General features: G+C 41.1%; 1 protein-coding gene across 2 annotated transcripts in view; it reads right to left on the bottom strand.

The window, feature by feature from the left end:
• ALG1 (ALG1 chitobiosyldiphosphodolichol beta-mannosyltransferase) overlaps positions 1-13,914 on the bottom strand; it is a 29,906-nt gene that overhangs the window by 438 nt on the left and 15,554 nt on the right. Inside the window, exons 9-13 of one of the 2 annotated variants that reach the window (XM_081966094.1) lie at positions 12,031-12,090; positions 10,955-11,065; positions 9,873-9,987; positions 8,992-9,067; positions 6,633-6,787 (exon numbers count right to left, since the gene is read on the bottom strand). In XM_081966094.1, coding sequence (XP_081822220.1) covers positions 6,650-6,787; positions 8,992-9,067; positions 9,873-9,987; positions 10,955-11,065; positions 12,031-12,090 — 500 coding nt within the window. In that variant the 3' untranslated portion in view covers positions 6,633-6,649. Of the gene's footprint in view, positions 1-6,470; positions 6,788-8,991; positions 9,068-9,872; positions 9,988-10,954; positions 11,066-12,030; positions 12,091-13,914 lie in introns of those variants that run through there. The other variant, XM_081966093.1, reaches the window with a different exon arrangement.

The following is a 13,914-nucleotide window of genomic DNA, read 5'->3' as shown; positions in this document are numbered from 1 at the left end:
ATATTAAAACAGGAAAGGGGGATTGATCTGATTTTTCACTTTAATATCCAAGTATTCTCATCTTTTTCCACCCAGCTTAGACTAACTATCCATGCTCTACCATCCAGATTTATCCCCCATAACAATCCCTCAAGATAGGAGAGTCTGAGAATGAGGGGCTTAAAAATCTCTCTGTGTCACAAAATAATTCATAATATTTCTGCTTCTAGTTCAGCCTCTATATTTTTAATGGCAGCAGAATGAAACAATAAATGGACTGAAAACAAAGGCTTACATCATGTATGTCTGCAACAAAACAACCAGGCTTAGAGTGCACCAAGAACTCCACAGTTCTCCACGTCCTTCTCTCCTTCCTCCACTCTGCAAACCCGACTCCCTTCTAGCACTGATGATGTTACCTAGTTGGGTCATGAAACGTCAGCAAGAAAATAACCAAGCGCAGAGAGCACCAAGGACCCCACAGTCGTCTTCCTCCTCCTCTCCACAAACCCACCTCCTAACACTGATGATGTTACCTAGTTGGGTCATGAAACGTCTGCAAGAAAATAACCAAGCGCAGAAAGCACCAAGGACCCCACAGTCATCCTCCTCCTCTCCACAAACCCACCTCCTAACACTGATGATGTTACCTAGTTGGGTCATGAAACGTCTGCAAGAAAATAACCAAGCGCAGAGAGCACCAAGGACCCCACAGTCGTCTTCCTCCTCCTCTCCACAAACCCACCTCCTAACACTGATGATGTTACCTAGTTGGGTCTTGAAACACCTGCAAGAAAACTACCAAGCTCAGAGAGCACCAAGGACCCCGCATTTCAGCCCTTGCTACAAATATTCTACAAATATCAGTACGCTAACACAACTTGCGTTACACCAGAGTTTTTTTTACTTCTGAGAAAATACATTGCAACAGAGAAGTTAACATTTTCCCTGTCCCTGCAAGATGATGTTTAACTGAAAGAATCTGTACGATCGGACGGATGCACAGAAACTTACTACAAAATATTAAAGAGCTAATGGGCTTTTTCTTTTACACGTGCTTGCTTCATACACAAATGTACCCCCAGCAATGTAGTATATTATTAGTCATTAATAATAAATTAGTGCCATCAAAAATGTCATCAAAAAAGCACAACAAAGAACGTTCTTTCTGCGCCAACTCAGAAAGCTCAAACTGCCCAAGGAGCTGCTGATAACAGTTCTACAAAGGAATTGTTGAGTCTGTCCTCTGCACCTCCATAACTGTCTGGTTTGGCTCTGCAACCCAACAAGGCAGACAAAGACTTCAATGGATAATCAGAACTGCAGAAAAAACTATTGCTACCAACCTGCCTTCCATCGAGGACCTGTATACTGCATGAGTCAAAAAGATAGCTAATCCCCACAACACTCAAATTATCTAAGGCTGTATCCCTATTATTATTCTCTTCCTTCCTAGTACCCATCTCTTTCCTAGTACCTATCTCTTCCCACTTATGACTATAACCATGTTGCTTGCATCTTTAAAATTTATATTGTTTTGTTTCCTAGTATAATTTGATTTCTTATGAGTAATCTATGACTATCATTAAGTTGTTTCTTATGATTCTTGATGAATGTATTCTATTTTATTTTTATTTATGTACACTGAGAGTCTATGCACCAAAGACAAATTCCTTGTGTGTCCGATCACACTTCTATTCCATTCCATTCTATTCCTAATAGCGCACAATTTCACAGACTTCTACTAAAGGCTGAAACCAGGAGAAAGCCTTAGCTTTTGGTAGAAAAATACCCGAAAATGAATGACAAGTACGGAAGGACAAAAATTCCTAATTTTCTCTCAATAGCTTTGCGGAAATTACATTTCAGGTTTTCACACTTTCGGCATCTAATCCCAGTTAACATTTCACACGTAATCAAAAAAAAGGAATAAATGTTAGAGAGAGAGCAAAGAAAAAAAATCATTTTACTTATGTGCTGATCATCCACAAACCTTTGTAAATTTGGGGATATAGTAGTTCAAACAATCCCATTAATTACTAATCAAAGAATAAAAAAAACATCTTACGGTTTTTTTATTATCTGTTAAGAATACCAATTTGAAAAGTAAGGCACTATTACACTTGTTATTAATGCTGCTAGATTAATAACAGAAAATACTGGGTATATCTAGACGGGTCATCTTAGAAAAATTGGCATGATAAATATGGTCCATTGCCTTAACAAAAAAATTAACATATAAATTGAAACCAGTTAAAGAAAAATAAGAGAGAAAATTACTTTCCCCCCCCCCTGTATGGTCTGATTTCACATAATACTCTAATGATGAAAATAGTAATCAACCTATGTAATCAGTCAGCTACATCCCATTATTTCTATAGAAAATATAAATGTAAATTGACTACGTATACATCGTATATGAAGATTAATAGTACCCTTGTTTGGCAAGATATTAAAAGGGTATTGATTTGAATCTATGAAATATTCTTCATTGTACAATGGCTAAAATGGCAGACTCCAGTGTTAATTCAAAATAAACTTCTGGGAGTTAAGGAGACCTTGACGGTGGAACCAGTAACTTTAAGAGGTCCTCTTTGTTGAAACCACTTGGATGTTCTGAATTACTAGCTTGTGCAGAAAATTGATCCAATGTCACAACCCTAGGCAAAATCCTGCATGAAATCAATCATATAAAGGTAATCCTTGACAGATTACAGATTGGGTGAAACTTGGCTCAAAAACAGTAACTGTGAGAGAGACTTTGGAGTCCTAGTGGACGATCGCTTAAACTTGAACCCGCAACGTGCGGCAAAAAAAAAAAAAGATAATACAATCCTGGGTTGTATAAACAGAGGCATAGAATCAAAATCACGTGAAGAATTAGTACCGATTTATAAAGCCTTAGTAAGGCCACACCTGGCATACTGCATCCAGTTTTGGTCACCACATTACCAAAAAAAAAAGATGTTGAGACTTTGGAAAAAGTTGCAGAGAAAAGCAACTAGGATGATTAAGGGCATGGAGACAAAAACATATGAAGAATGGTTGCAGGATTTGGGATTTGGCCAGTCTAGAGAAAAGAAGGACTGTGGGGGACATGATAGCAGTGTTCCAGTAGTTGAGGGTCTGCCACAAAGAAGAGAGGGGTCAAATTATTCTCCAAAGCACCAGAGGGCAGGACATGAAACAATGGATGGAAACTAATCAAAGAGAGAAGCAACCTAGAACTAAGGAGAAACGTCTTAACAGTGATGACAATTAACCAGTGGAACAGCTTGCCTCGACATTGTGGGTGCTTAAAATCTTTAGCACTGGAGGTTTTAAGCACAGTCACTTGTCTGAAATGGTATAGGATACCCTGCCTGAGGAAGGGGCTGGACTAGAGGACCTCCAAGGTCCCTTCCTGCTCTATTCTGATTCTGATTCTGACTTATGACCAGTCACTTAACGAAATGTATGTTTGTTTGTTTGTTTATTGGATTTATATGCCGCCCTTCTCCCAAAGGACTCAGGGCGGCGTACAACATTAAAAAACACATATCACAAAAGTTAAAAGGAAATTAGAAACAATCCCCAAAACAACCCCCCCCCCGTTTAGTCGCCCCCCCAGTTACTGCCATCTGTCCTGTTCCATGGCTGTGTGCCATCATTTTATGAAGTTTGTGCCAAAAACCTCCATTTATTTCTGGCTTTTGGGGCAAAAGTGCCCCATAACTCTTGGTTCACCAAAAGACCACAGTGTTCACTTAACAACCACCTCAAAAAAGGTCATAAAATTGGATCGATTGTGTTGGTGGCTAGAAGACCTCCGAGGTCTCTTCCAGAGGTAGGATGTTATGTTCTATTTTTTTCCATTCAAAAAAAGAACCAAGGGCAGTAAAAAAAATATATCGACTTTCACGTAAGACTTGCAGTTAGATCAGTTGACAGTGGGATCTAATCAGTCCTATCGGAGAACAGAAAATTCTGCTTTTTCTGTTCTTCTTTAACATTTAAATAACCAACAATTCTGTTTCTTAGAGTTTACTGCAACAAAAGAATTTCTTCTACAAGGGAAAAAAATATATAGTATTCTCAGTAAGAATTCAAGAACAAGAATTTATCACTTAAATGCCAACAGCCTTCCGTGAATTATGCATCTTGGGTGAATAAGATATCTTCCAGTCTTATTCACTACAGGAGTGCAATATTCAATAGCTTTTTTTCACCTAAACACTTCAAAAAACGGAGATCAGTTCTCAGATATTGGCCACTCCATTAATAGAGATGAAAAAGGAGGCGATAAACCCCAATGAAAAGAATATTTTTAAATAGAATATAGTATTGTTGAGACAAACAAGTTTGTGCACAAAGCATTTGGCTGTTTGAAATGGAAGAAAACTGCACACACATCTATACATAGGTCTAAGCATTTAAATATTTATAAGCTGCCTTTCCCTTCCAGAACAGATAAGCATTTAAATGTGGACTTTTTGACATCTCATTTCCAGAGACGTTTTATTTGAAAAATTCATGTGGAAACTAAATATTTTGGGGATACTTATGAAAGTCATGTGTAGAGAATAGGGCGATTCAGAAGTATATTGCTATGGCACTTAAGACTCTTTAAGAAAAGTGATTTCCCCATCCCTGTTTTAAATTTAATCTACCTTGGCACACAGCCAAGGGGAAGTAACACTTTGAGTTGTGGCTCAACATCTCAAGAACGTCAGGGGCCTAGTCCCAGCACGCAAAACCATTATTCCAATGTCAATTGCAATTCAATGACAGGTGTTGTTGTTAGTTGCAAAGTCGTGTCCGACCCACTGTGACCCCATAGACAATGTTCCTCCAGGCCTTCCTGTCCTCTACCATCCTCTGGAGTCCATTTAAACTCACGCCGATTGCTTCAGTGACTCCATCCATCCACCTCATTCTCTGTCGTCCCCTCCTTCTTTTGACCTCCATCGTTCCCACATTAGGCTCTTCTCCATGGAGTCCTTCCTTCTCATTAGGTGGCCAAAGTCTTTGAGTTTCCTCTTCAGGACCTGGCCTTCTAAAGAGCTGTCAGGGTTGATCTCCTCTAGGACTGACCGGTTGGATGGCCTTGCAGTCCAAGGGACTCACAGGAGTCTTCTCCAGCACCAGAGTTCAAAGGCCTCCATTCTTTGATGCTCAGCCTTTCTTATGGTCCAAATTTCACAGCCATCCATTGCAACTGGGAAAACCACAGCCTTGACTACACACACTTTTGTTGGCAGGGTGATGTTTCTGCTTTTTAGTATGCTCAAGTACAGGTAGTCCTCCGCTTAAGGCACAATTGAGCCCATAATTTCTATTGTTTAAGTGAGACAGTAAAGTCATTTTTTTCCAGTGCTATTGTAAACTTTAAACAATGACTAAACAAAATGGATGTAAATCAAGAACTCACTGCAATAGGTTAGAAAATCACAGTTTTAGTCTGGGAAGACTCTTCTCTATTCCAGGTAGTCCTCAACTTATGACCAGGGTGGAAAATTGGTGCTGCCAAATGAGAAATTTGTCAAATGAGTTTTGCTCCGTTTCTTGCCGCAGTTGTTAAATATAATCACTGAAGTTGATAAGTTAGTATTCACGGTCGTTAAGTGAATCTGACTTCCCCATTGAGTTTGCTTGTCAGAAGGTCACAAAAGGGGATCATGTGACCCCGGGATGCTGCAACCGTCATAAGTATGAACCAGTTGCCAAGCGTCTGAATTTTGATTATGTGACCATGGGTGACGCTTCCAAGGTTATAACGATGAAAAACGGTCATAAGTCCTTTTTTTTCAGTTCTGTTTGTACGGTCACTAAATCAACTTTTGTAAGTCAGAGGGATAGAATCAAGATCGCGTGAAGGGTTAATACCACTTTATAAGGCCTTGGTAAGGCCACACTTGGAATATTTGCATCCAGTTTTGGTCACCACGATGTAGAAAATATGTGGAGACTCTAGAAAAAGTGCAGAGAAGAGCAACAAAGAGGATTAGGAGCCTAAGACATATGAAGAACGGTTGCAGGAACTGGGTATGTCTAGTTTAATAGAAAGAAGGACCGGGGGAGACATGATAGCAGTCTTCCAATATCTCAGGGGCTGCCACAGAGAAGAGGGAGTCAAACTATTCTCCAAAGCTCCTGAGGGCAGAACAAGAAGCAATGGGTGGAAACTAATCAAGGAGAGAAGCAACTTAGAACTAAGAAGAAATTTCCTGACAGTAAGAACAATCAATCAGTGGAACAACTTGCCTCCAGAGGTTGTGAAAGCCCCAACAATGGAGGTTTTTAAGAAGATGTTGGATAGCCGTTTGTCTGAAGTGGTGTAGGGTTTCCTGCCTAGGCAGGGGGTTGGACTAGAGGACCTCCAAGGTCCCTTCCAACTCTGCTATTGTATTCTTGTATTCTTGTAAGTCAAGGACTACCTGTATAAGGCTATTTTCCATCCATGAACTGGCACTTGAGTTTTCCTAGAATATGATCAAGTAAGGGACAAAAAATAGGAAAAGTTTTTATTTTATTTACCAAAATAAAATGTCAATTTTAAAAAATTCAATTCAACATAAAGTTTGTCGTAAAATTTTGATTTATGCCGATTTTTGAATTTTCAAATACTGGCAGGATAATACAAAACTGGAAAAAGACATGATTTATCAACTAACTTGTACTTTATCATAAGCTAATTGGATTTGTCGCTGAACAGAGGAAATACTGTCTGTTCCCAGCTTTCATCCCAGTGGGGCTGTTTGGCCTGGCGAAGATTTCTTCGGAATAGAGCAAGTTGGCTTTCCTCAGCAGGAAATTCACCGAAAAGCATCTGTAAGGCAAAAAAAAAACCAAAAAAAACACCATGATAAAAAAGAATGCTATGCATTGAACAGTTGAGAACTACTAAAATGATGAAATCGTATCATTAAAATGTAAGGATTATGAAAACTATAGCATAGGGAGTCCTCAACCTACAACAGCTCATACAGTGACTGTTCAAACTTTCAACGGCACTGAAAAAAGTGTCTTATGACCATTTTTCACACTTACGACCTTACAGTACAATACAATAGTAGATTTGGAAGGGACCTTGGAGGTCTTCTAGTCCAACCCCCTGCCTAGGCAGGAAACCCTATACCGTTTCAGACAGATGGCTATACAACATCTTCTTAAAGACTTCCAGTGTTGGGGCATTCACAACTTCTGGAGGCAGCATTGTAGCATCTCCTTGATCACGTGATCAAAATTCAAATGCTTGGCAATTGATTCATCCTTATGACTGTTGCTGTGTCCCAGGGTGATGTAATCCCCTTTTGCGACCTTTTAACAAGCAAAATCAATGGGGGAAGCCTGATTCACTTAACGGCTGAATTACTAATTTATCAATTGCAGTGATTCACTTAACAACTGTGGTGAGATGGGTCGTAAAATTGGGCAAAACTCACTTAACAAATGTCTCACTTAGCAACAGAAATGTTGGGCTCAATTGTGGTTGCAAATTGAGGACTACCTGTACAGATTTGTGCGGTCCAAAATTGTGGTTTGCAAATGTTGATAGATTAAAAAAAAAAAAAACTATGGAAAAACAGCACAAAAATCACACAGCATCACACAAAAACCCAGTCCTTCAATTTTCTTAGTAGGTTTTTTTTTCTCAAGAGGAATTAAATTTATATACTAGAAGGGCAATTCTATTAGGCTCCTAATTGCACCCCTCAATATTTAAAGGTTTTGATCGATGCCAGATTCACTGCTTTAGAAAAGGTTTAGAAAAGGCTGTAGTCTCGACCTTAGCAAAACGTATTGTTAATTAATTAATTCTTAATTATTGCAATAAATAAAACCCTAGCAAAACTCTTTGAAGGCTGAGAGGGTCAAGGAGAAAATTACTGGATCACCGGCATACAACGATATATTGGAATGCCTATGGGCTAGCTTAAGGGGGTGGAAAGTGATATTGCATAGATGAGGCCCCAGGGACTTTATAAGATAATTAAATATACATTTAACTCCACTCCTTGCAGGTATTTAGTAACATGTCCTTGCATGCTACATCTAACTTTCAGCCTTAAGTTCTTGTGATATTTAAATCTCAAAAGCCGAAATCTATCAAAGAATGTTTAAAGCCCGTACCACAGATTAGGTCTACAGATTACGTCTAATGCAAATTTAAAATCAACAAAAGTTGCAAAATGAGATCAGCCAGGTCTAGGAATACCTGCCATCTTAGTCTATAAAGATCTGACTTCCTCAAGCAGCAATTAGGATAATAAAGACAATAGGAGCCATGGTGGCGCAGTGGTTAGAATGCAATCCTGCAGGCTAATTCTGCCCACAGTCAGCAGTTCAATCCTGACTGGCTCAAGGTTGATTCAGCTTTCCAGCCTTCAGAAGTCGGTAACATGAGGACCCAGATTTTTTGGGGGAAATATGCTGACTCTGTAAACTGCTTAAGAGAGGGCTGTAAAAGCACTGTGAAGCGATATGTAAGTCTAAGGGCTATTGCTATTATTTCTTTTCCAAATGGGACTTAGGGAGATACTGGATCAGTGCCATCTCAATATCAGCACTACAAGATGACAAGTTGTAGGATTATCAAGGAACTGCTAACAGAAGAAAACCATGATTGGTGCTAGACATCCATTCTCAGATTCAAAGGAAGTTGAGAAATACTGCAGAAATACTGCAGGCCAAAAATATAAAGAATGGAGTGGAGTGGAGGGCAATGGAGTGGATTGGAATGGAATAATAGGAATAGAAATAGAATAATAGGAATAGGAATAAGGAGTGGAGTGCAGTGCAGTGGAGGCGTAGAGTAGGGTAGGGTAGGGTAGGGTAGAGTAGAGTAGAGTAGAGTAGAGTAGAATATTCTTCATTGGCCAAGTGTGATTGGGCATACAAGGAAATTGTCTCCGGTACGGAAGCTCTCAGTATACACACAAGCAACAAAGTGACAAATCATAAGATTCAACCATTATGTAAACGACTCAAATCAAGCACTATCAAGAACTAATCTGAGAAGCATCCACAAACCTTCAGCTGTTCCGCAAGTTCACTCCAGTCCTTAAACATCAAGCCATTCACTTCGTGCTTCACCAGTTCGTGCAAACTGCAAAGAAATCGGGGTGCATAAAAAAGATCTCATTAGTACCTGGGGGGGGCAGAAAATCAATCTGCGGTACAGAAGGCCTTTATGGATCAAAAGGGGGTGCCTGGAATTGTGCAAAGGAGTCCGCGCTTGATTTCTGCCTGCATATTGCGTAGGGGGTCCTTGTTATTTCTGAACACGGAAGCCGGACTCCGATTTTCTACAATTTGGTGCATTCCGGTGTGGATTGGAATACTGTATTTTTCGGGGTATAAGACGCTCCGAAGTATAAGGCGCACTTAGCTTTTGGGGAGGAAATTGCTGCCTCCCAGCAATTTGCCTCCTTGCAGCAAACATCCTGGTTCAGTTTCACCACAGCCTGACTAGCACAAGCAGCTGATAGTCGGTTGGATCGGCCTCCCGACCATCAGCTGTTTCAGGCTGCAGGGATTGCCATAGCCTATTGTCACCTCCGCAAGCCCCATTTTCCACCTCCGCATCCCATTTTCAGCCTCCGCCTGCCCCGTTTTGGGCCTCCGCGAGCCCCATTTTCCGCCCATTCCAATCCCCACCTCCTGGAATGGGCGGAAAACGAAACTTTTTCCTCTTTCCCCCTGGCAGTTGACGGCTGGGCAACCTCTTGTTGTGGGCCCCTCTCTGGAATGGGCTGCCTCCTCCCTGGGAAGCTGTGATGGTATTGCCGAAACTTTCCTCCAGCCCTTCTCCAGCCGCACCTTCCATTCCAGCTGGCATTTTGCGTATTCCTTGTTTTCACGAAGACTGTATTCACTGGGAGAGGCGGAGGACAGAGGGACGCAGCCCTTACCATTGAAATCGTACTGCGCACACGGGCAAGCAACAGCCGAACATATCCACCACTTTCATCGGTAAATCTAAACCGCTGGAGGATTTATGAAGACAAACCCCTAAATCGGCTGAGCCTGTAAAAGAAACGGAAGGGGAGTTCAGGGGATATAGAACTGCTCAATCAATCAGAACAGAGCTGGGAGGGACCTTGGGGGGCTTCTAGTCCAAGCTGGAGACCCTATGCCAGGGGTGTCCAAACTTGAGAACTTTAAGACTTGTGGACTTCAACTCCCAGATTTCCCCAGCCAGCATGGCTGGCTGGGGAATTCTGGGAGTTGAAGTCCGCAAGTCTTAAAGTTCCCAAGTTTGGACACCCCTGCCCTATGCCATTTCAGGCAGGTGGATATCCAGTCTTTTCTTTAAAACATCCAGTGATGGAGTCCCCACAACTTCTAGCGGCAAGCTGTTCCACTGGTTAATTGTTATCACTGTTAGGAAGTTTCTCCTTAATTCCAGGTTGCTTCTCCCCTTGATTAGTTTCCATCCAGTGTTTCTTGTCCTGCCTTCTGGTGCTTTGGAGAATAATTTGACTCCCTGTTCTTTGTGGCAACCCCTCAAATAATGGAATATTCCTATCATGTCTCCCCTACTCCTTCTTTTCTCTAGACTGGCCATACCCAATTCCTGCAACTGTTCTTCAGATGTTTTTGTCTCCAGGCCTCTAATCCTCTTAGATGCTCTTCTTTGCCCTGTTTCCAAAGTCTCAACGTATTTTTAATAATTTTCTGTGTGGCAAAATGAGTGGCTAATACATTTTACAAAGAAGAAAGAAAGAAAGAAAGAAAGAAAGAAAGAAAGAAAGAAAGGAAGGAAGGAAGGAAGGAAGGAAGGAAGGAAAAGAAGGAAGGAAGGAAGGAAGGAAGGAAGGAAGGAAGGAAGGAAAGAAAGAAGGAAAGAAAGAAAGAAAGAAAGAAAGAAAGAAAGAAAGAAAGAAAGAAAGAAAGAAAGAAAGAAAGAAAGAAAGAAACAAACACACCAACCAACCAACTAATAAATCTATTTAGTATCACCCTACAAGAGAAAAAATAAAAATGTTCTTGCCAAGCAACAGGGCGTAGTCTTCCGCTTCCAGCCACGGGGTGCAAATCTGGATATGGCTAAAGTGCAGAGTAGCTATCAGCTTGGTGTAATGGTCCTTCAGAGGTCCTTTGCCTTTCATAAGAGAAACACACATGTAAGGAAAAGTTGCCAGAAGAGAATATTTGTAGCTCAGGGTTTAATTGAGGGGTCCTTGGCACTCTCTGAACTTGGAGGGTTTTTTTGCAGATGTTTCGTTACCAAAGTAGGTAACATCATCAGTGTTAGTAGGGAGTGGGGTTTGCTGTTGTTTTATATGCTAGTAGCTTGTCCTGTCAGTGTTGGGTGGGAGTGATCTTGGTGGGCCCTTGATTGGACTGTTTAATTATTCACTTCTTTGTCTAAGTTGGTAGTTCCTTGATTGGGATATTATTTGCTTCTTGATTGTTGGTCTAATGTTTAATCTTGGTGTTAATCTCTGCTTATTTGGGTGTCAATTGCTGGTGAGGAGGTGCTTTGATCTCTTTGTTCCTTTTTGGTTTGTTGATTGTCTTTTTTGAATGCTATGTAGTTGTTGTTTACCTCTCTGTGCCTGTTGATAGCTGATTTATCGGAGTGCCAGGCTTCCAGGAATTCTCCAGTGTTTTTGGAATAGGCTTGGTCTAGGATGCTCAGTTTCCCAGTTGAAACAACGGTGAAGTCTGCCCATGTGTTGTGAAAGTAACAATTTTTGTCATGTCTTCTGACTGCTACTTGGGATTCATGGAGGCACGCATGAACTGAAAGCAAACCCCAGTCTCTTCAAGCACAGTGATGTTACCTAGTTTGGTAGTGAAATGTCCGCCAGGAAACAACCAACCAACTCAGAGAAGACTAAGGAAAGGCCCTTCTTCAAAAGGATTGTGGGACAAAGGAACAACTTTTTTGTATCATTTTTTATGACCTGGTGTTATAAATACTCAGAACAAGAACGGATGACATACAAGTAGCTAAATGTCAGATGCTCCCACTTCTAAACGAAAGCATTTTATGCAGCAGCTCAAAATACTGGAAGAAACCAGGACAGAATTTTGGAAAAATGAACAATTCAAAGGTGCTACCTGTGATCACACACACAAGAGAAGGAAGCTTTGCTCCGTCGCTGACACAGTGCTCATACTCTGTGGAAAAGAAGAGACAGCAAAGAATGTGGAATTATTTGGGTCGGCTACAAAAGGCAAACTTCACTAGTTGAGCCAGGAATTTTCAAAACTGAGCTGGACTTGAGATTTCAAAAGGAATATATGCTCAGTTTGGTACAGCAAATTCACACTGATTTCAAAAAGGGAAAAGCAAAGAGGATTGATACAGCATCCTATCAGCAGGGAAGGGTCCAGGGGTGCCAAATTTTGAGGGGCACCAACATTGGAAAGACTTCCAATAAACAATACAAGCATAAAATCTGAACAGCTTTTTCTCTCTGTGCTTTTCAAAACCTTTTCACCCACAAAATCATTTTAGTGATAATGAACAACACACTAGCCAGACAGTGCAAGTCAGTCAGTCAGTCAGTCAGTCAGTCAGTCAGTCAGTCAGTCAGTCTCTCTCTCTCTCTCTCACACACACACACACACACACACACGTAGTCCTGGGCTCACAACCATAATTGAGCCCAACATTTTCACTGCTAAGCACGGCCCTTATTAAGTGAGTTTTGCTCCATTTGACAAGCTTTCTTGCCACCGTTGCTAACTGAATCGCTGCCATTGTTAAGTGAATCACGCGGTCATTAATCCAATCTAGCTTCCCCCCACTGGCTCATCTTCTTTCTTTTAATGGCCCCATCATCCCTTGTGGGGTGGAGTCTGGGCAAAGGAATGGAGCCGAGTGTTATAATGACCGGATGCCATTCATGTTGCCAAGGCGGAGTTTTGTTCGGCAGATAAAATTCTCATTGTGCCCAAAATTAAGAAATATCTGCCTCTACCTAGGATCGAACTCACAGCCTCCTGATTGTGAGGCGAGAGCTCTACCTCTAAACCACCGCACCATCATGGCTTCCCGCACTGATAGCTTGTTGGAAAGCGGCTGGGAAGGTTACTAAATAGTGATCACATTGTTTGTTTGTTTGTTTGCTTGATTGGATTTATATCACATGACTTCAGGATGCTGCATGTCAGGGGAAATTTCACCCTGAGCTAACGAGGTGTGAATCGACGGCTTTCCAAACAGCATATCTTCAGGAAAAAGCAAAAATAAAATCCGATAACAAGTTCTAATGAAAACAAACTTTAATATAAAAAAATAAAATAAACAAATCTATCCAATTGTTACATTTTGGCAAGAGCAGTTTGTCGCCCACCTTCTTGGCAGACGAACAGAAGAACAAAAGATAAAGAAGTCTCTGGAATGTGTGAGAGCAGGCGCAGTACATCACTTGCTGATAAGGCCTATGACCTGCGCAGTAATATCTCAGCACAGCTAGCAAACAATTAACGCAGTGACACTGCAATCGTCATAAATGCATGTCCCTTTACCAAGCACCCATACTTTGATCACATGACCATGGGAACGCTGCAATTTACAACCACAAAATGTGGGAAATAGTCATAAGTTACTTTTTTCAGTGCCCTTGTAGCTTTGAATGGTCACTAAAGGAACGTTTGTAAATCAAGGACTATCTATATTGTTGGAATTTGAAGGGGAGCCATTTCCATGGTGGGGGACCGCCCAGCGAGTAGGAAAGGACTATGGCTCCCATAAATGCCAACCAACAGCCAAACTGGAAGCGATGGATGTTGAATTCCAGCAGGTTGACCTTTAAAGGCCAAATGGGGGAACACTGTTTTAAGAGAACAATATGGGGTGAAGTGGAGTCAAGAGTAGCCAAAGATAGCCTTGTTATCTCTCCCATTCCTAAGATAACAAGTTAGGAAGTGATTTTCCTTCATGATGAGAAAGACTAAGGTTAGGAAAAGGATCCAGCTGAATTTATACATCAGGCT

This window comes from Natrix helvetica (assembly GCF_964273705.1).
Source record: "Natrix helvetica genome assembly, chromosome: 13".
Classification (NCBI taxonomy): Eukaryota; Metazoa; Chordata; class Lepidosauria; order Squamata; family Natricidae; genus Natrix; species Natrix helvetica.
Note: the sequence above shows the minus strand (reverse complement) of the source record. Positions and strands in the feature narration are given on the sequence as shown.